Raw genomic sequence first — 22,970 nt, 5'->3', positions numbered from 1 at the left:
GAAGGATGTCTGTATTTTCAATTTCCAGATCACAGTTATACAGTTGAGGCTATTTAGAAATATCAAATGATTTACTAAATTTGGACAGTGAAGACCCCTCTTTCTAGAGTACATGCCAAATCCACATAAGAAACTACTGACACAATGTCCTCCACCATACTGTCTACGTGGCACAGGAAAGTTTGACTTTGAATCCTTCGGTTTTGGTATCACCTCTATAGGCTTCTTTGAAGATTTTTTTTAGTCTAAGATCACAAATGTATCTGTTTCATGTTGACAAGTAGTTTTGGGCCCCAGAAAGTGTAGGACTTGTGGCAAACAGCCATAGTTAGCTACTCTCTGTAGTGCCTGTATGGATTTTGGTAGGCTGGTTAAATAATGATAGAGGAACAAAAAATAACTTCAGGTGCTACCAAAATTCCTGACTTCTACGGGGTAGACAATGTGGAGACAAAAATACAAACTTGATCTAATAGTTGTCTCTAACATGAATTGTTTTGCCTGATGTTACACGAATAACTAGAAAAAGATGAACCTGCTCATAATTATTTTTATGTATAGGACTTAGTAATAAAGAGTATGTTTTCACAAACTTTTACGTGGGTTTGGTTTTCAGTCCAAATCATTCCAGCTTCCGATTAATTACATAAAATATAGTGCATAATTCATTCTATTTTTAATTTCTGTATACAAATATAGAGTGAATGTTTCATTTTTATTCCGATCTTGAGTGTTTTCTGGCTAATGTAGTAGGGCATGTATGAAAGTACAATGGAGCAGTAGTACTTTACGTACTCTGACATGTCTTTATATTTATGCCCCACATAGTTCAAGTCTTTAATAGTAACATTTAAAACAGGTGAGAAATACATCTCAAAATTAATTAATATGTCTGGCTTCTTTTACTGACAGAATCAAAGGTCCAGATTTACACGCATGTCACACAGTGCAGCAAGGCAACATACTGTCTGCATTGCGTTATATAGAGCCATCAATAATCTGCCATTTTTACAAAGATATGGTGCATTTCTGCTGCTTAATTCTTCTTCTGTACCTTGTGCTGACTGGCTTTAACTAAGGCTTTCTTACAAGGCAAGGGTGTCTTCATTACGCTAAGGAATTTATTTCTTCATGAAGGGACACCTTGCTCAGCAAAACCAATCTTTGAAGGCATTGTCATTTTAGAATGTGTAATGCAGAGGCAGGAAATCCCACTTACAGGCTTGTGTTGCCTCAAGCGCAACTCAAGCCCTTTGCACATCTGTCATAAAGTGTCTAGAAACTGAGCCCTTAAATTTGCATTTTGTCTCTTTGAAAATATCTTGGACTAGAACAACAATCAAAGTAATTCCCATCTACTGTTCCTGAACCTAAACAACAGCTGCAGGGCGTTAGCTTTTCCTGCTAAATGTTTCTTTCCCACATCATACTCTAACTTTAATTGGGCTTTGAAGCTGCTGTGTGATAGGATGCGTAAAAGATCATACTTCCATAAATGGCATTTGACTAACCAAGTATTGTCTGCCACGATGCTCTCACACAAAATCTCAAAAACAACTTTTTCAGGTGGCTCGAAGTAAATATTGAGAAGATAGCAAATTTCAACAATATCTTTACAACGAGAAAGATTATTTGAATTTGGTATAATCTTAAAGAAAGTAAGGTTTAAATAAAGCAGCTGTTCAATTTGTGATTTGTGGGATATAAACAATAGTCTTAAAATATAAAGTGATGGGTGCCTCTGAATATGATATATACCTAACCCACTACACTTTGCCCGAAACAATTCATCTCACTTTTCTGCCAATCATTGTGTCACTTGTTTGATCATCATATCACTGTAAAGTATTTTTCTAATGTAAATAGTATTTTTCACAGATTTTGAAAGCAACCCATGTGTACACTTTTGCAATAGCTTTTGGTATCATTTGGAGAAGAAAAGTAAAAAATATTGTTGCATTGTCATTTTTGGGTGCTGTAGATGGATGATATTCCACCACATACAATATTCCAGCTGCTCCACTCATGTTGTCATTATTGAGGACATTATGCTAAAAGTGGTCCCATATTTGTTGTCGTATGTGAGTGATGGATCTGCCACTATGTCTGTTGGAGTCATTACTGTTGCAGTCTGCTGCGCACAGGGGTTGGACTTTCAGTTAACACTTTTATAGTCTACTTTACCCAGCACATTAGGCAGAGTAGACATTTAGTCATTGGCAGTGTACTCCCACTTTGTGAGTGCACTTCAAGTGTCCACTGGTAGAGGAGGGCATTTTTGGTTTTCCCATTGAAGTGTCATTGTCCATGGTGCTTAAATCTGCATAGATAGAGAAACACCTACTGCTGCAACGACAACTCTACATTTGACGGAGATTCCAACTTCATCTTGGCAGAGAAGGAAATTGCACCGCAACGGTGGGTTAGTCATTTGGTACTTAATCTCTGAAGTGTGGCAGCTGAGCTACAATTCGGTTATGAATAATATACATAAAACCTTGTGGATTTTGATACACAATCTGCAGATTTATTTATGTACCTGTAATGGCAAAATTTATTTTTTAGTAAATGTTTTGAAATGTGTGTTCCACAGACGAATGTGCCATTGAACCGAAATCAAGAGTCAACTGTGGCTATGGAGGAATCACCAAAGAGAGGTGCAATGAAAAAGGCTGCTGCTGCGATTGCTGCAAACCGTAAACCGTCTGGCGCTTCAGTCATTTCCAGCAAAACGGTAGGGTGCTAAGAAGAGAGTACATGCCAAATCCACATAAAAAACTCCTGACACAATGCCCTCCACCATAGTATCTATGTGGTACAGGAAGTACAGAAATTTCAGGACTGGTATCACCTCTACTGGCTTCTTTAAAGTTTTTTCAGTCTCAGGTCACAAATGTGATTGTTTCATAATGACAACTAGTAGTGGTTTGACAGTGACAATTTTAGGCTCGGTTAAGAGTGGGACTTGTGGCAAATAGCTATAGCTATCTGTTAACACTAGTGACAGTGTAGATATCCATAGGCTGTTTAAGGAAAAGGTAGCAAAAATAAAGATATCTTCAGGTTCAATTAAGGGGTTATGGTAATAAAAAAATGCACAGTTACATTTATTTGAATTTAAAGGCATATACAAATTGGTATGTCATATTAAGAAGTGTTTAGGGGTGGAGTCCGGATTAACAATCTGTTACGTAATCTCTGAAGTGTATCAGGAGATCTCAATTGGTTTATGAATAAAATACATACAACCCCATGGATTTTGGTAGACAATCTGCAGTTTTATTTATGGACCGCTGATTGCTAAATGCCCTTTTTTAGTAAAAGTTATCAAACTTGTTTTCCTCAGACAAATGTGCCATTGTTCCAAAATAAAAAGTCAATTGTGGCTTTGGAGGAATCACGAAAGAGAGGTGTAATGAAAAAGGCTACTACTAAGAATACAGTAAACCAGAAACCTTCTGGTGCGTCAGCCCTCTCCAGGCGAACGGTAATGTGCTAAGCAGAAGGATGTCTGTATTTTCAATTTCCAGATCACAGTTATACAGTTGAGGCTATTTAGAAATATCAAATGATTGACTAAATTTGGACAGTGAAGACCCCTCTTTCTAGAGTACATGCCAAATCCACATAAGAAACTACTGACACAATGTCCTCCACCATACTGTCTACGTGGAACAGGAAAGTTTGACTTTGAATACTTCGGTTTTGGTATCACCTCTATAGGCTTCTTTGAAGATTTTTTTTAGTCTAAGATCACAAATGTATCTGTTTCATGTTGACAAGTAATTTTGGGCCCCAGAAAGAGTAGGACTTGTGGCAAACAGCCATAGTTAGCTGCTGTGTGTAGTGCCTGTATGGATTTTGGTAGGCTGGTTAAATAATGATAGAGGAACAAAAAATAACTTGAGGTGATACCAAAATTCCTGACTTCTACGGGGTAGACAATGTGGAGACTAAAATACAAACTTGATCTAATAGTTGTCTCTAACATGAATTGTTTTGCCTGATGTTACACGAATAACTAGAAAAAGATGAACCTGCTCATAATTATTTTTGTGTATAGGACTTAGTAATAAAGAGTATGTTTTCACATACTTTTATGTGGGTTTGGTTTTCAGTCCAAATCATTCCAGCTTCCGATTAATTACATAAAAAATAGTGCATAATTCATTCTATTTTTAATTTCTGTATACAAATATAGAGTGAATGTTTCATTTGTATTCCCATCTTGAGTGTTTTCTGGCTAATGTAGTAGGGCATGTATGAAAGTACAATGGAGCAGTAGTACTTTACGTACTCTGACATGTCTTTGTATTTATGCCCCACATAGTTCAAGTCTTTAATAGTAACATTTAAAACAGGTGAGAAATACATCTCAAAATTAATTAATATGTCTGGCTTCTTTTACTGACAGAATCAAAGGTCCAGATTTACACGCATGTCACACAGTGCAGCAAGGCAACATACTGTCTGCATTGCGTTATATAGAGCCATCAATAATCTGCTGTTTTTACAAAGATATGGTGCATTTCTGCTGCTTAATTCTTCTTCCGTACCTTGTGCTGACTGGCTTTAACTAAGGCTTTCTTACAAGGCAAGGGTGTCTTCATTACGCTAAGGAATGTATTTCTTCATGAAGGGACACCTTGCTGAGCAAAACCAATCTTTGAAGGCATTGTCATTTTAGAATGTGTAATGCGGAGGCAGGAAATTCCACTTACAGGCTTGTGTTGCCTCAAGCGCAACTCAAGCCCTTTGCACATCTGTCATAAAGTGTCTAGAAACTGAGCCCTTAGATTTGCATTTTGTCTCTTTGAAAATATATTTGACTAGAACAACAATGAAAGTGATTCCCATCTACTGTTCCTGCACCTAAACAACAGCTGCAGGACGGTAGCTTTTCCTGCTAAATGTTTCTTTCCCACATCATACTCTAACTTTAATTGGACTTTGAAACTGCTGTGTGATAGGATGCGTAAAAGATCATACTTTCATAAATGGCCTTTGACTAACCATGTATTGTCTGCCACGATCCTCTCACACAACATCTCAAAAACAACTTTTTCATGTGGCTCGAAGTAAATATTGAGAAGATTGCAAATTTCAACAATATCTTTACAACGAGAAAGATAATTTGAATTTGGTAAAATCTTAAAGAAAGTAAGGTTTAAATAAAGCAGCTGTGCAATTTGTGTTTTGTGGGATATAAACAATAGTCTTAAAATATAAAGTGATGGATGCCTCTGAATATGATATATACTTAACCCACTGCACTTTGCCCGGAACAGTTCATCTCACTTTTCTGCCAATCATTGTGTCACTGGTTTGTTCATCATATCACTGTAAAGTATTTTTCCAATGTAAATAGTATTTTTCACAGATTTTGAAAGCAACCCATGTGTACACTTTTGCAATAGCTTTTGGTATCATTTGGAGAAGAAAAGTAAAAAATATTGTTGCATTGTCAATTTTGGGTGCTGTAGATGGATGATATTCCACCACATACAATATTCCAGCTGCTCCACTCATGTTGTCATTATTGAGGACATTATGCTAAAAGTGGTCCCATATTTATTGTCTTATGTGAGTGATGGATCTGCCACTATGTCTGTTGGAGTCATTATTGTTGCAGTCTGCTGCGCACAGGGGTTGGACTTTCAGTTAACACTTTTATAGTCTACTTTACCCAGCACATTAGGCAGAGTAGACATTTAGTCATTGGCAGTGTACTCCCACTTTGTGAGTGCACTTTAAGTGTCCACTGGTAGAGGAGGGTATTTTTGGTTTTCCCATTGAAGTGTCATTGTCCATGGTGCTTAAATCTGCATAGATAGAGAAACACCTACTGCTGTAGCGACAACTCTACATTTGACGGAGATTCCAACTTCATCTTGGCAGAGAAGGAAATTGCACCGCAACGGTGGGTTAGTCATCTGGTACTTAATCTCTGAAGTGTGGCAGCTGAGCTACAATTCGGTTATGAATAATATACATAAAACCTTGTGGATTTTGATACACAATCTGCAGATTTATTTATGTACCTGTAATGGCAAAATGTATTTTTTAGTAAATGTTTTGAAATGTGTGTTCCACAGACGAATGTGCCATTGAACCGAAATCAAGAGTCAACTGTGGCTATGGAGGAATCACCAAAGAGAGGTGCAATGAAAAAGGCTGCTGCTGCGATTGCTGCAAACCGTAAACCATCTGGCGCTTCAGTCATTTCCAGCAAAACGGTAGGGTGCTAAGAAGAGAGTACATGCCAAATCCACATAAAAAACTCCTGACACAATGCCCTTCACCATAGTATCTATGTGGTACAGGAAGAAATTTCAGGACTGGTATCACCTCTACTGGTTTCTTTAAAGTTTTTTCAGTCTCAGGGCACAAATGTGATTGTTTCATGATGACAACTAGTAGAGGTTTGACAGTGACAATTTTAGGCTCGGTTAAGAGTGGGACTTGTGGCAAATAGCTATAGCTATCTGTTACCACTAGTGACAGTGTAGATCTCCATAGGCTGTTTAAGGAAAAGGTAGCAAAAATAAAGATATCTTCAGGTTCAATTAAGGGGTTATGTTAATAAAAAAATGCACAGTTACATTTATTTGAATTTAAAGGCATATACAAATTGGTATGTCATATTAAGAAGTGTTTAGGGGTGGAGTCCGGATTAACAATCTGTTACGTAATCTCTGAAGTGTATCAGGAGATCTCAATTGGTTTATGAATAAAATACATACAACCCCATGGATTTTGGTAGACAATCTGCAGTTTTATTTATGGACAGATCATTGCTAAATGCCCTTTTTTAGTAAAAGTTATCAAACTTGTTTTCCTCAGACAAATGTGCCATTGTTCCAAAATAAAAAGTCAATTGTGGCTTTGGAGGAATCACCAAAGGGAGGTGCAATGAAAAAGGCTACTACTAAGAAGACAGTAAACCAGAAACCTTCTCGTGTGTCAGCCCTCTCCAGGCGAACGGTAATGTGCTAAGCAGAAGGATGTCTGTATTTTCAATTTCCAGATCACAGTTATACAGTTGAGGCTATTTTGAAATATCAAATGATTGACTAAATTTGGACAGTGAAGACCCCTCTTTCTAGAGTACATGCCAGATCCACATAAGAAACTACTGACACAATGTCCTCCACCATACTGTCTACGTGGAACAGGAAAGTTTGACTTTGAATACTTCGGTTTTGGTATCACCTCTATAGGCTTCTTTGAAGATTTTTTTTAGTCTAAGATCACAAATGTATTTGTTTCATGTTGACAAGTAGTTTTGGGCCCCAGAAAGAGTAGGACTTGTGGCAAACAGCCATGGTTAGCTGCTGTCTCTAGTGCCTGTATGGATTTTGGTAGGCTGGTTAAATAATGATAGAGGAACAAAAAATAACTTCAGGTGCTACCAAAATTCCTGACTTCTACGGGGTAGACAATGTGGAGATTAAAATACAAACTTGATATAATAGTTGTCTCTAACATGAATTGTTTTGCCTGATGTTACACGTATAACTAGAAAAAGATGAACCTGCTCATAATTTTTTTTGTGTATAGGACTTAGTAATAAAGAGTATGTTTTCACATACTTTTACGTGGGTTTGGTTTTCAGTCCAAATCATTCCAGCTTCCGATTAATTACATTAAAAATAGAGCATAATTCATTCTATTTTTAATTTCTGTATACAAATATAGAGTGACTGTTTCATTTTTATTCCCATCTTGAGTGTTTTCTTGCTAATGTAGTAGGGCATGTATGAAATTACAATGGAGAAGTAGTACTTTACGTACTCTGACATGTTTTTGTATTCATGCCCCACATAGTTCAAGTCTTTAATAGTAACATTTAAAACAGGTGAGAAATACATCTTAAAATTAATTAATATGTCTGGCTTCTTTTACTGACAGAATCAAAGGTCCAGATTTACACGCATGTCACACAGTGCAGCAAGGCAACATACTGTCTGCATTGCGTTATATAGCGCCATCAATAATCTGCCGTTTTTAGAAAGATATGGTGCATTTCTGCTGCTTAATTCTTCTTCCGTACCTAGTGCTGACTGGCTTTAACTAAGGCTTTCTTACAAGGCAAGAGTGTCTTCATTACGCTAAGGAGTTTATTTCTTCATGAATGGACACCTTGCTGAGCAAAACCAATCTTTGAAGGCATTGTCATTTTAGAATGTGTAATGCGGAGGCAGCAAATCCCACTTACAGGCTTGTGTTGCCTCAAGCGCAACTCAAGCCCTTTGCACATCTGTCATAAAGTGTCTAGAAACTGAGCCCTTAAATTTGCATTTTGTCCCTTTGAAAATATCTTGGACTAGAACAACAATCAAAGTGATTCCCATCTACTGTTCCTGAACCTAAACAACAGCTGCAGGGCGTTAGCTTTTCCTGCTAAATGTTTCTTTCTCACATCATACTCTAACTTTAATTGGGCTTTGAAGCTGCTGTGTGATAGGATGCGTAAAAGATCATACTTCCATAAATGGCATTTGACTAACCAAGTATTTTCTGCCACGATGCTCTCACACAAAATCTCAAAAACAACATTTTCAGGTGGCTCGAAGTAAATATTCAGAAGATAGCAAATTTCAACAATATCTTTACAACGAGAAAGATAATTTGAATTTGGTATAATCTTAAAGAAAGTAAGGTTTAAATAAAGCAGCTGTTCAATTTGTGTTTTGTGGGATATAAACAATAGTCCTAAAATATAAAGTGATGGGTGCCTCTGAAAATGATATATACTTAACCCACTACACTTTGCCCGGAACAATTCATCTCACTTTTCTGCCAATCATTGTGTCACTTGTTTGCTCATCATATCACTGTAAAGTATTTTTCTAATGTAAATAGTATTTTTCACAGATTTTGAAAGCAACCCATGTGTACAGTTTTGCAATAGCTTTTGGTATCATTTGGAGAAGAAAAGTAAAAAATATTGTTGCATTGTCAATTTTGGGTGCTGTAGATGGATGATATTCTACCACATACAATATTCCAGCTGCTCCACTCATGTTGTCATTATTGAGGACATTATGCTAAAAGTGGTCCCATATTTGTTGTCTTATGTGAGTGATGGATCTGCCACTATGTCTGTTGGAGTCATTTCTGTTGCAGTCTGCTGCGCACAGGGGTTGGACTTTCAGTTAACACTTTTATAGTCTACTTTACCCAGCACATTAGGCAGAGTAGACATTTAGTCATTGGCAGTGTACCCCCACTTTGTGAGTGCACTTCAAGTGTCCACTGGTAGAGGAGGGCATTTTTGGTTTTCCCATTGAAGTGTCATTGTCCATGGTGCTTAAATCTGCATAGATAGAGAAACACCTACTGCTGTAGCGACAACTCTACATTTGACGGAGATTCCAACTTCATCTTGGCAGAGAAGGAAATTGCACCGCAACGGTGGTTTAGTCATCTGGTACTTAATCTCTGAAGTGTGGCAGCTGAGCTACAATTCGGTTATGAATAATATACATAAAACCTTGTGGATTTTGATACACAATCTGCAGATTTATTTATGTACCTGTAATGGCAAAATGTATTTTTTAGTAAATGTTTTGAAATGTGTGTTCCACAGACGAATGTGCCATTGAACCGAAATCAAGAGTCAACTGTGGCTATGGAGGAATCACCAAAGAGAGGTGCAATGAAAAAGGCTGCTGCTGCGATTGCTGCAAACCGTAAACCATCTGGCGCTTCAGTCATTTCCAGCAAAACGGTAGGGTGCTAAGAAGAGAGTACATGCCAAATCCACATAAAAAAACTCCTGACACAATGCCCTTCACCATAGTATCTATGTGGTACAGGAAGTACAGAAATTTCAGGACTGGTATCACCTCTACTGGTTTCTTTAAAGTTTTTTCAGTCTCAGGGCACAAATGTGATTGTTTCATGATGACAACTAGTAGAGGTTTGACAGTGACAATTTTAGGCTCGGTTAAGAGTGGGACTTGTGGCAAATAGCTATAGCTATCTGTTACCACTAGTGACAGTGTAGATATCCATAGGCTGTTTAAGGAAAAGGTAGCAAAAATAAATATATCTTCAGGTTCAATTAAGGGGTTATGTTAATAAAAAAATGCACAGTTACATTTATTTGAATTTAAAGGCATATACAAATTGGTATGTCATATTAAGAAGTGTTTAGGGGTGGAGTCCGGATTAACAATCTGTTACGTAATCTCTGAAGTGTATCAGGAGATCTCAATTGGTTTATGAATAAAATACATACAACCCCATGAATTTTGGTAGACAATCTGCAGTTTTATTTATGGACCGCTCATTGCTAAATGCCCTTTTTTAGTAAAAGTTATCAAACTTGTTTTCCTCAGACAAATGTGCCATTGTTCCAAAATAAAAAGTCAATTGTGGCTTTGGAGGAATCACCAAAGGGAAGTGCAATGAAAAAGGCTACTGCTAAGAAGACAGTAAACCAGAAACCTTCTGGTGCGTCAGCCCTCTCCAGGCGAACGGTAATGTGCTAAGCAGAAGGATGTCTGTATTTTCAATTTCCAGATCACAGTTATACAGTTGAGGCTATTTTGAAATATCAAATGATTGACTAAATTTGGACAGTGAAGACCCCTCTTTCTAGAGTACATGCCAGATCCACATAAGAAACTACTGACACAATGTCCTCCACCATACTGTCTACGTGGAACAGGAAAGTTTGACTTTGAATACTTCGGTTTTGGTATCACTTCTATAGGCTTCTTTGAAGATTTTTTTTTAGTCTAAGATCACAAATGTATCTGTTTCATGTTGACAAGTAGTTTTGGGCCCCAGAAAGAGTAGGACTTGAGGCAAACAGCCATAGTTAGCTGCTCTCTCTAGTGCCTGTATGGATTTTGGTAGGCTGGTTAAATAATGATAGAGGAACAAAAAATAACTTCAGGTGCTACCAAAATTCCTGACTTCTACGGGGTAGACAATGTGGAGACTAAAATACAAACTTGATCTAATAGTTGTCTCTAACATGAATTGTTTTGCCTGATGTTACACGTATAACTAGAAAAAGATGAACCTGCTCATAATTATTTTTGTGTATAGGACTTAGTAATAAAGAGTATGTTTTCACATACTTTTACGTGGGTTTGGTTTTCAGTCCAAATCATTCCAGCTTCCGATTAATTACATAGAAAATAGTGCATAATTCATTCTATTTTTAATTTCTGTATTCAAATATAGAGTGAATGTTTCATTTTTATTCCCATCTTGAGTGTTTTCTGGCTAATGTAGTAGGGCATGTATGAAAGTACAATGGAGCAGTAGTACTTTACGTACTCTGACATGTCTTTGTATTTATGCCCCACATAGTCCAAGTCTTTAATAGTACCATTTAAAACAGGTGAGAAATACATCTTAAAATTTATTAATATGTCTGGCTTCTTTTACTGACAGAATTAAAGGTCCAGATTTACACTCATGTCACACAGTGCAGCAAAGCAACATACTGTCTGCATTGCGTTATATAGCGCCATCAATAATCTGCTGTTTTTACAAAGATATGGTGCATTTCTGCTGCTTAATTCTTCTTCCGTACCTTGTGCTGACTGGCTTTAACTAAGGCTTTCTTACAAGGCAAGGGTGTCTTCATTACACTAAGGAATTTATTTCTTCATGAAGAGACACCTTGCCGAGCAAAACCAATCTTTGAAGGCATTGTCATTTTTGAATGTGTAATGCGGAGGCAGCAAATCCCACTTTCAGACTTGTGTTGCCTTGCTTCACCTTGTTTGACTCAAGAGCAAATCAAGCCCTTTGCACATCTGTCACAAAGTGTCTAGAAACTGAGCCCTTAGATTTGCATTTTGTCTCTTTGAAAATATCTTGGACTAGAACAACAATGAAAGTGATTCCCATCTAGTGTTCCTGCACCTAAACAACAGCTGCAGGACGGTAGCTTTTCCTGCTAAATGTTTCTTTCCCACATCATACTCTAACTTTAATTGGACTTTGAAACTGCTGTGTGATAGGATGCGTAAAAGATCATACTTTCATAAATGGCCTTTGACTAACCATGTATTGTCTGCCACGATCCTCTCACACAACATCTCAAAAACAACTTTTTCATGTGGCTCGAAGTAAATATTGAGAAGATTGCAAATTTCAACAATATCTTTACAATGAGAAAGATAATTTGAATTTGGTAAAATCTTAAAGAAAGTAAGGTTTAAATAAAGCAGCTGTGCAATTTGTGTTTTGTGGGATATAAACAATAGTCTTAAAATATAAAGTGATGGGTGCCTCTGAATATGATATATACTTAACGCACTGCACTTTGCCCGGAACAGTTCATCTCACTTTTCTGCCAATCATTGTGTCACTGGTTTGCTCATCATATCACTCTAAAGTATTTTTCCATTGTAAGGAGTACTTTTCACAGATTTTCAAAGCAAACCATGAGTACACTTTTGTAATAGCTTTTGGTATCATTTGGAGAAGAAAAGTAAATAATATTGTTGCATTGTCAATTTTGGGTGCTGTAGATGGATGATATTCCACCACATACAATATTCCAGCTGCTCCACTTATGTTGTCATTATTGAGGACATTATGCTAAAAGTGGTCACATATTTGTTGTCTTATGTGAGTGATGGATCTGCCACTATGTCTGTTGGAGTCATTACTGTTGCAGTCTGCTGCGCACAGGGTTTGGACTTTCAGTTAACACTTTTATAGTCTACTTTACCCAGCACATTAGGCAGAGTAGACATTTAGTCATTGGCAGTGTACTCCCACTTTGCGAGTGCACCTCAAGTGTCCACTGGTAGAGGAGGGCATTTTTGGTTTTTCCATTGAAGTGTCTTTGTCCATGGTGCTTAAATCTGCATAGATAGAGAAACACCTACTGCTGCAGCGACAACTCTACATTTGACGGAGATTCCAACTTCATCTTGGCAGAGAAGGAAAATGCACCACAACTGTGGGTCAGTCATCTGGTACTTAATCTCGGAAGTGTGGGAGCTGTGCTACAATTCGGTTATGAATAATATACATAAAAACTTGTGGATTTTGGAAGACAATCTGCAGTTTTATTTATGTACCTGTACTTGCAAAATTTATTTTTTAGTAAATGTTTTGAAATGTGTGTTCCACAGACAAATGTGCCATTGAACCAAAATCAAGAGTCAACTGTGGCTATGGAGGAATCACCAAAGAGAGGTGCAATGAAAAAGGCTGCTGCTGCGAAGACAGCAAACCGTAAACCGTCTGGCGCTTCAGTCATTTCCAGCAAAACGGTAGGGTGCTAAGAAGAGAGTCGATGCCAAATCCTCATAAAAAACTCCTGACACAATGCCCTCCACCATAGTATCTATGTGGTACAGGAAGTACAGAAATTTCAGGACTGGTGTCACCTCTACTGGCTTCTTTAAAGTTTTTTCAGTCTCAGGTCACAAATGTGATTGTTTCATGATGACAATCTAGTAGTGGTTTGACAGTGACAATTTTAGGCTCGGTTAAGAGTGGGACTTGTGGCAAATAGCTATAGCTAGCTGTTCCCACTAGTGACAGTGTAGATATCCATAGGCTGGTTAACGAAAAGGTAGCAAAAATAAAGATATCTTCAGGTTCAATTAAGGGGTTATGTTCATAAAAAAATGCACAGTTACATTTATTTGAATTTAAAGGCATATACAAATTGGTATGTCATATTAAGAAGTGTTTAGGCGTGGAGTCCGGATTAGCAATCTGTTACGTAATCTTTGAAGCGTACCAGGAGATCTCAATTGGGTTATGAATAAAATACATACAACCCCATGGATTTTGGTAGACAATCTGCAGTTTTATTTATGAACCGCTCATTGCTAAATGCCCTTTTTTAGTAAAAGTTATCAAACTTGTTTTCCTCAGACAAATGTGCCATTGGTCCAAAATAAAAAGTCAATTGTGGCTTTGGAGGAATCACCAATGAGAGGTGCAATGAAAAAGGCTACTGATAAGAAGACAGTAAACCAGAAACCTTCTGGTGCGTCAGCCCTCTCCAGGCGAACGGTAATGTGCTAAGCAGAAGGATGTCTGTATTTTCAATTTCCAGATCACAGTTATACAGTTGAGGCTATTTTGAAATATCAAATGATTGACTAATTTGGACAGTGAAGACCCCACTTTCTAAAGTACATGCCAAATCCACATAAGAAACTACTGACACAATGTCCTCCACCATACTGTCTATGTGGCATAGGAAAGTTTGACTTTGAATACTTTGGTTTTGGTATCACCTCTATAGGCTTCTTTGAAGATGTTTTTTTAGTCTAAGATCACAAATGTATTTGTTTCATGTTGACAAGTAGTTTTGGGCTTCAGAAAGAGTAGGACTTGGGGCAAACAGCCATAATTAGCTGCTCTCTCTAGTGCCTGTATGGATTTTGGTAGGCTGGTTAACTGATGATAGAGGAACAAAAAAAACCTTCAGGTGTTACCAAAATTCCTGACTTCTACGGGGTAGACAATGTGGAGACTAAAATACAAATTTGATATAATAGTTGTCTCTAACATGAATTGTTTTGCCTGATGTTACACGTGTAACTAGAAAAAGATGAACCTGCTCATAATTATTTTTGTGTATAGGACTTAGTAATAAAGAGTATGTTTTCACATACTTTTACGTGGGTTTGGTTGTCAGTCCAAATCATTCCAGCTTCCTATTTATTACATTAAAAATAGTGCATAATTCATTCTATTTTTAATTTCTGTGTACAAATATAGAGTGAATGTTTTATTATTATTCCCATCTTGAGTGTTTTCTGGCTAATGTAGTAGGGCATGTACGAAAGTACAATGGAGAAGTAGTACTTTACGTACTCTGACATGTCTTTGTATTTATGCCCCACATAGTCCAAGTCTTTAATAGTACCATTTAAAACAGGTGTGAAATACATCTTAAAATTAATTAATATGTCTGGCTTCTTTTACTGACAGAATCAAAGGTCCAGATTTACACGCACGTCACACAGTGCAGCAAGGCAACATACTGGCTACATTGAGTTATATAGCGCCATCAATCATCTGCTGTTTTTACAAAGATATGGTGCATTTCTGCTGCTTAATTCTTCTTCCGTACCTTGTGCTGACTGGCTTTAACTAAGGCTTTATTACAAGGCAAGGGTGTCTTCATTACGCTAAGGTATTTATTTCTTCATGAAGGGACACCTTGCCGAGCAAAACCAATCTTTGAAGGCATTGTCATTTTTTAATGTGTAAAGCGGAGGCAGCAAATCCCACTTACAGACTTGTGTTGCCTTGCTTCACCTTGTTTGACTCAAGCGCAACTCAAGCCCTTTGCACATCTGTCACAAAGTGTCTAGAAACTGAGCCCTTAGATTTGCATTTTGTCTCTTTGAAAATATCTTGGACTAGAACAACAAACAAAGTGATTCCCATCTACTGTTCCTGAACCTAAACAACAGCTGCAGGACGGTAGCTTTCCTGCTAAATGTTTCTTTCCCACATCATACTCTAACTTTAATTGGGCTTTGAAGCTGCTGTGTGATAGGATGCGTAAAAGATCATACTTTCATAAATGGCATTTGACTAACCAAGTATTGTCTGCCACGATGCTCTCACACAAAATCTCAAAAACAACTTTTTCAGGTGGCTCGAAGTAAATATTGAGAAGATAGCAAATTTCAACAATATCTTTACAACGAGAAAGTTAATTTGAATTTGGTAAAATCTTAAGGAAAGTAAGGTTTAAATAAAGCAGCTGTTCAATTTGTGTTTTGTGGGATATACACAATAGTCTTAAAATTAAGGGTGGGCGTAGTTCGCGAAGTAGCACTTCGCGAAGCTACGCAAAGTGAAGTTCGCACTGCGCGAGCTACGCGTAGCACTTCGCGAACTGAGAAGTAACATGTTCGCACTGTGCAAGATGTTGTTTTCAATGATTGCACAGTGCGGACATGCAACCGGCACTGTGCAATCATTGAAAATGGCATCTTGCACAGTGCGAGCTGTAGTTTTCTGCTGCTCGAGTAGATTTTTGCTCGAGCTGCAGCTTTCTCAACGCGAACTGGTAGTTTCTCATCGCGAGCGGTCGCGAGCATACGCGACCCCTCGCAATGAGGAACCTGACCTTCTCGCGTTGGGAATCTCGCCGGGAGGTTTATTTTCCATGCTCGCGATCGCGAACAAGGAAAAAGTCTCGCCAGGATGTCATTTTGCTTGCTCGCGGTCGCCAACTTGACGTTGAGGACCGTGAGCAAGCAAAAAATGACCGCAGCACTACACAACACTACGCTACGCGTGTTCGCACTGTGCTACGTGCAGTTCGCGTAGTGCGAAGTAGTACGAACTTTGCAAACTACGCGAGCGTAGCGTAGTGCTTCGCCCAGGCCTACTTAAAATATAAAGTGATGAGTGCCTCTGAATATGATATATACTTAACCCACTACACTTTGCCCGCAACAATTCATCTCACTTTTCTGTCAATCATTGTGTCACTGGTTTGCTCATCATATCACTGTAAAGTATTTTTCCAATGTAAATAGTATTTTTCACAGATTTTGAAAGCAACCCATGTGTACACTTTTGCAATAGCTTTTGGTATCATTTGGAGAAGAAAAGTAAATAATATTGTTGCATTGTCAATTTTTGGTGCTGTGGATGGATGATATTCCACCACATACAATATTCCAGCTGCTCCACTCATGTTGTCATTATTGAGGACATTATGCTAAAAGTGGTCACATATTTGTTGTCTTATGTGAGTGATGGATCTGCCACTATGTCTGTTGGAGTCATTACTGTTGCAGTCTGCTGCGCACAGGGGTTGGACTTTCAGTTAACACTTTTATAGTCTCCTTTACCCAGCACATTAGGCCGAGTAGACATTTAGTCATTGGCAGTGTACTCCCACTTTGCGAGGGCACCTCAAGTGTCCACTGGTAGAGGAGGGCATTTTTGGTTTTTCCATTGAAGTGTCATTGTCCATGGTGCTTAAATCTGCATATATAGGAAAACACCTACTGCTGTAGCGACAACTCTACATTTGAGGGAGATTCCAACTTCATCTTGGCAGAGAAGGAAATTGCACCGCAACGGTGGGTCAGTCATCTGGTACTTAATCTCTGAAGTGTGGCAGCTGAGCTACAATTCGGTTATGAATAATATAGATAAAACCTTGTGGATTTTGATAGACAATCTGCAGTTTTATTTATGTACCTGTAATTGCAAAATTTATTTTTTAGCAAATGTTTTCAAACTTGTGTTCCACAGTCGAATGTGCCATTGAACCAAAATCAAGAGTCAACTGTGGCTATGGAGGAATCACCAAAGAGAGGTGCAATGAAAAAGGCTGCTGCTGCGAAGACTGCAAACCATAAACCGTCTGGTGCTTCAGTCATTTCCAGCAAAACGGTAGGGTGCTAAGTACATGCCAAATCCACATAAAAAAACTCCTGACACAATGCCCTCCACCATAGTATCTATGTGGTACAGGAAGTACCGAAATTTCAGGACTGGTATCACCTCTACTGGCTTCTTTAAAGTTTTTTCAGTCTCAGGTCACAATATGATTGTTTCATGATGACAACTAGTAGTGGTTTGAGAGTGACAATGTTAGGCTCGGTTAAGAGTGGGACTTGTGGCAAATAGCTATATCTAGCTGTTCCCACTAGTGACAGTGTAGACATCCGTAGGCTGGTTAACGAAAAGGTAGCAAAAATAAAGATATCTTCAGGTTAAATTAAGGGGTTATGTTCATAAAAAAATGCACAGTTAAATTTATTTGAATTTAAAGGCATATACAAATTGGTATGTCAAATTAAGAAGTGTTTAGGGGTGGAGTCCGGATTAATAATCTGTTACTTAATCTCTGAAGCATACCAGGAGATCTCAATTGGGTTATGAATAAAATACATACAACCCCATGGATTTTGGTAGACAATCTGCAGTTTTATTTATGAACCGCTCATTGCTAAATGCCCTTTTTTAGTAAAAGTTATCAAACTTGTTTTCCTCAGACAAATGTGCCATTGTTCCAAAATAAAAAGTCAATTGTGGCTTTGGAGGAATCACCAAAGAGAGGTGCAATGAAAAAGGCTACTGATAAGAAGACAGTAAACCAGAAACCTTCTGATGCGTCAGCCCTCTCCAGGCGAACGGTAATGTGCTAAGCAGAAGGATGTCTGTATTTTCAATTTCCAGATCACAGTTATACAGTTGAGGCTATTTTGAAATATGAAAGGATTGACTAGAGTTGGACAGTGAAGGCCCCTCTTTCTAGAGTACGTGCCAAATCCACAAAAGAAACTACTGACACAATGTCCTCCACCATACTGTCTACGTGGAACAGGAAAGTTTGACTTTGAATACTTCGGTTTTGGTATCACCTCTATAGGCTTCTTTGAAGATTTTTTTTAGTCTAAGATCACAAATGTATTTGTTTCATGTTGACAAGTAGTTGTGGGCCCCAGAAAGAGTAGGACTTGTGGCAAACAGCCATGGTTAGCTGCTCTCTCTAGTGACTGTATGGATTTTGGTAGGCTGGTTAAATAATGATAGAGGAACAAAAAATAACTTCAGGTGCTACAAAAATTCCTGACTTCTACGGGGTAAACAATGTGGTGACCAAAATACAAACTTGATGTAATAGTTGTCTCTAACATGAATTGTTTTGCCTGATGTTACACGTGTAACTAGAATAAGATGAACCTGCTCATAATCATTTTTGTGTATGGGACTTAGTAATAAAGAGTATGTTTTCACATACTTTTACGTGGGTTTGGTTTTCAGTCCAATCATTCCAGCTACCGATTAATTACATTAAAAATAGTGCATAATTCATTCTATTTTTAATTTCTGTGTACAAATATAGAGTGACCGGTGTCTGGCATTTCAGCCGTCTTCAGCCAGGCTTGCTTGAATCCAGTGGCAAAGTGAGCAAGGGACTTACGTCTGAGCATACCCTGCCAACTTATGGTGAACAAAGCGGTACAAAAGGGGGTGGTGATGGACGGAGCATCAGAACCAATCAAACACTCACACCCAGTCAACAGATCTGGGTTTGATCCATCACCGTTCTTTAGCCCACTCTGCCACCTCAGTTCAGACATGGCCATATGCAAATCAGTCTGACCCTGTGCCTCATGGGAACAGTCCAGCCCGAACTGCCAAGCCATGCCTTCCCTGGACCGGAAACAAGCTTCCTAGGACCGGTTTCTGGCATTTCAGCCGTCTTCAGCCAGGCTTGCTTGAATCCAGTGGCACAGTGAGCAAGGGACTCACGTCTGAGCATACACTGCCAACTTATGGCGAACAAAGCTGGACAAAAGGGGGTGGTGATGGACGGAGCATCAGAACCAATCAAACACTCACACCCAGTCAACAGATCTGGGTTTGATCCATCACCTTTCTTTAGCTCACTCTGCCACCCCAGTTCAGACATGGCCATATGCAAATCAGTCAGACCCGGTGCCTCATGGGAACAGTCCAGCCCGAACTGCCAAGCCATGCCTTCCCTGGACCGTAAACAAGCTTCCTAGGACCGGTTTCTGGCATTTCAGCCGTCTTCAGCCAGTCTTGCTTGAATCCAGTGGCAAAGTGAGCAAGGGACTCACGTCTGAGCATACCCTGCCAACTTATGGCAAACAAAGCGGTACAAAAGGGGGTGGTGATGGACGGAGCATCAGAACCAATCAAAAACTCACACCCAGTCAACAGATCTGGGTTTGATTCATCACCGTTCTTTAGCCCACTCTGCCACCCCAGTTCAGACATGGCCATATGCAAATCAGTCTGACCCTGTGCCTCATGGGAACAGTCCAGCCCGAACTGCCAAGCCATGCCTTCCCTGGACAGGAAACAAGCTTCCTTGGACCGGTTTCTGGCATTTCAGCCGTCTTCAGCCAGGCTTGCTTGAATCCAGTGGCAAAGTGAGCAAGGGACTCACGTCTGAGCATACCCTGCCAACTTATGGCGAACAAAGCGGTACAAAATGGGGTGGTGATGGACGGAGCATCAGAACCAATCAAACACTCACACCCAGTCAACAGATCTGGGTTTGATCCATCACCGTTCTTTAGCCCACTCTGCCACCCCAGTTCAGACATCGCCATATGCAAATCAGTCTGACCCTGTGCCTCATGGGAACAGTCCAGCCCGAACTGCCAAGCCATGCCTTCCCTGGACCGGAAACAAGCTTCCTAGGACCGGTTTCTGGCATTTCAGCCGTCTTCAGCCAGGCTTGCTTGAATCCAGTGGCAAAGTGAGCAAGGGACTCACGTCTGAGCATACACTCCCAACTTATGGCGAACAAAGCTGGACAAAAGGGGGTGGTGATGGACGGAGCATCAGAACCAATCAAACACTCACACCCAGTCAACAGATCTGGGTTTGATCCATCACCGTTCTTTAGCCCACTCTGCCACCCCAGTTCAGACATGGCCATATGCAAATCAGTCTGACCCTGTGCCTCATGGGAACAGTCTAGCCCGAACTGCCAAGCCATGCCTTCCCTGGGCCGGAAACAAGCTTCCTAGGACCGGTTTCTGGCATTTCAGCCGTCTTCAGCCAGGCTTGCTTGAATCCAGTGGCAAAGTGAGCAAGGGACTCACGTCTGAGCATACCCTGCCAACTTATGGCGAACAAAGCGGTACAAAAGGGGGTGGTGATGGACGGAGCATCAGAACCAATCAAACACTCACACCCAGTCAACAGATCTGGGTTTGATCCATCACCGTTCTTTAGCCCACTCAGCCACCCCAGTTCAGACATGGCCATATGCAAATCAGTCTGACCCTGTGCCTCATGGGAACAGTCCAGCCCTAACTGCCAAGCCATGCCTTCCCTGGACCGGAAATAAGCTTCCTAGGACCGGTTTCTGGCATTTTAGCCGTCTTCAGCCAGACTTGCTTGAATCCAGTGGCAAAGTGAGCAAGAGACTCACGTCTGAGCATACCCTGCCAACTTATGGCGAACAAAGCGGTACAAAAGGGGGTGGTGATGGACGGAGCATCAGAACCAATCAAGCACTCACACCCAGTCAACAGATCTGGGTTTGATCCATCACCGTTCTTTAGCCCACTCTGCCACCCCAGTTCAGACATGGCCATATGCAAATCAGTCTGACCTTGTGCCTCATGGGAACAGTCCAGCCCGAACTGCCAAGCCATGTCTTCCCTGGACCGGAAACAAGCTTCCTAGGACCGGTTTCTGGCATTTCAGCCATCTTCAGCCAAGCTTGCTTGAATCCAGTGGCAAAGTGAGCAAGGGACTCACGTCTGAGCATACACTGCCAACTTATGGCGAACAAAGCTGGACAAAAGGGGGTGGTGATGGACGGAGCATCAGAACCAATCAAACACTCACACCCAGTCAACAGATCTGGGTTTGATCCATCACCGTTCTTTAGCCCACTCTGCCACCCCAGTTCAGACATGGCCATATGCAAATCAGTCTGACCCTGTGCCTCATGGGAACAGCCCAGCCCGAACTGCCAAGCCATGCCTTCCCTGGACCGGAAACAAGCTTCCTAGGACCGGTTTCTGGCATTTCAGCCGTCTTCAGCCAGGCTTGCTTAAATCCAGTGGCAAAGTGAGCAAGGGACTCACGTCTGAGCATACCCTGCCAACTTATGGCGAACAAAGCGGTACAAAAGGGGGCGGTGATGGACGGAGCATCAGAACCAATCAAACACTCAGACCCAGTCAACAGATCTGGGTTTGATCCATCACCGTTCTTTAGCCCACTCTACCACCCCAGTTCAGACATGGCCATATGCAAATCAGTCTGACCCTGTGCCTCATGGGAACAGTCCAGCCCGAACTGCCAAGCCATGCCTTCCCTGGACCGGAAACAAGCTTCCTAGGGCAGGTTTCTGGCATTTCAGCCGTCTTCAGCTAGGCTTGCTTGAATCCAGTGGCAAAGTGAGCAAGGGACACACGTCGGAGCATACCCTGCCAACTTATGGCAAACAAAGCGGTACAAAAGGGGGTGGTGATGGACGGAGCATCAGAACCAATCAAACACTCACACCCAGTCAACAGATCTGGGTTTGATCCATCACCGTTCTTTAGCCCACTCTGCCACCCCAGTTCAGACATGGCCATATGCAAATCTGTCTGACCCTGTGCCTCATGGGAACAGTCCAGCCCGAACTGCCAAGCCATGCCTTCCTTGGACCGGAAACAAGCTTCCTAGGACCGGTTTCTGGCATTTCAGCCGTCTTCAGCCAGGCTTGCTTGAATCCAGTGGCAAAGTGAGCAAGGGACTCACGTCTGAGTATACCCTGCCAACTTATGGTGAACAAAGCGGTACAAAAGGGGGTGGTGATGGACGGAGCATCAGAACCAATCAAACACTCACACCCAGTCAACAGATCTGGGTTTGATCCATCACCGTTCTTTAGCCCACTCTGCCACCCCAGTTCAGACATGGCCATATGCAAATCAGTCTGACCCTGTGCCTCATGGGAACAGTCCAGCCCGAACATCCAAGCCATGCCTTGTCTGGACCGGAAACAAGCTTCCTAGGACCAGTTTCTGGCATTTCAGCCGTCTTCAGACAGGCTTGCTTGAATCCAGTGGCAAAGTGAGCAAGGAACTCACGTCTGAGCATACCCTGCCAACTTATGGGAAACAAAGCGGTACAAAAGGGGGTGGTGATGGACGGAGCATCAGAACCAATCAAACACTCACACCCAGTCAACAGATCTGGGTTTGATCCATCACCGTTCTTTAGCCCACTCTGCCATCCCAGTTCAGACATGGCCATATGCAAATCAGTCTGACCCTGTGCCTCATGGGAACAGTCCAGCCCGAACTGCCAAGCCATGCCTTCCCTGGACCGGAAACAAGCTTCCTAGGACCGGTTTCTGGCATTTCAGCCATCTTCAGCCAGGCTTGCTTGAATCCAGTGGCAAAGTGAGCAAGGGACTCACGTCTGAGCATACCCTGCCAACTTATGGCGAACAAAGCGGTACAAAAGGGGGTGGTGATGGACGGAGCATCAGTACC

At 40.6% G+C, this 22,970-nt stretch overlaps 1 protein-coding gene across 8 annotated transcripts in view; it reads left to right on the top strand.

Moving 5' to 3' along the window:
• Positions 1-22,970, top strand: part of LOC146829991 (uncharacterized) — a 328,887-nt gene that overhangs the window by 189,641 nt on the left and 116,276 nt on the right. For 6 of the 8 annotated variants that reach the window (XM_085604233.1, XM_085604235.1, XM_085604230.1 and 3 more), the window contains 10 exons: positions 2,594-2,734; positions 3,347-3,487; positions 6,096-6,236; positions 6,844-6,984; positions 9,593-9,733; positions 10,347-10,487; positions 13,116-13,256; positions 13,870-14,010; positions 17,233-17,373; positions 17,979-18,119. In XM_085604233.1, the coding sequence (XP_085460359.1) occupies positions 2,594-2,734; positions 3,347-3,487; positions 6,096-6,236; positions 6,844-6,984; positions 9,593-9,733; positions 10,347-10,487; positions 13,116-13,256; positions 13,870-14,010; positions 17,233-17,373; positions 17,979-18,119 (1,410 nt within the window). The remainder of the gene's footprint in view (positions 1-2,593; positions 2,735-3,346; positions 3,488-6,095; positions 6,237-6,843; positions 6,985-9,592; positions 9,734-10,346; positions 10,488-13,115; positions 13,257-13,869; positions 14,011-17,232; positions 17,374-17,978; positions 18,120-22,970) is intronic. The other 2 variants (XM_085604231.1, XM_085604234.1) reach the window with 2 other exon arrangements.

This window comes from Triturus cristatus, chromosome 5_1 (genome assembly GCF_964204655.1).
Source record: "Triturus cristatus chromosome 5_1, aTriCri1.1, whole genome shotgun sequence".
NCBI lineage: Eukaryota > Metazoa > Chordata > Amphibia > Caudata > Salamandridae > Triturus > Triturus cristatus.
This window is presented reverse-complemented; position numbering and strand designations above follow the sequence as displayed.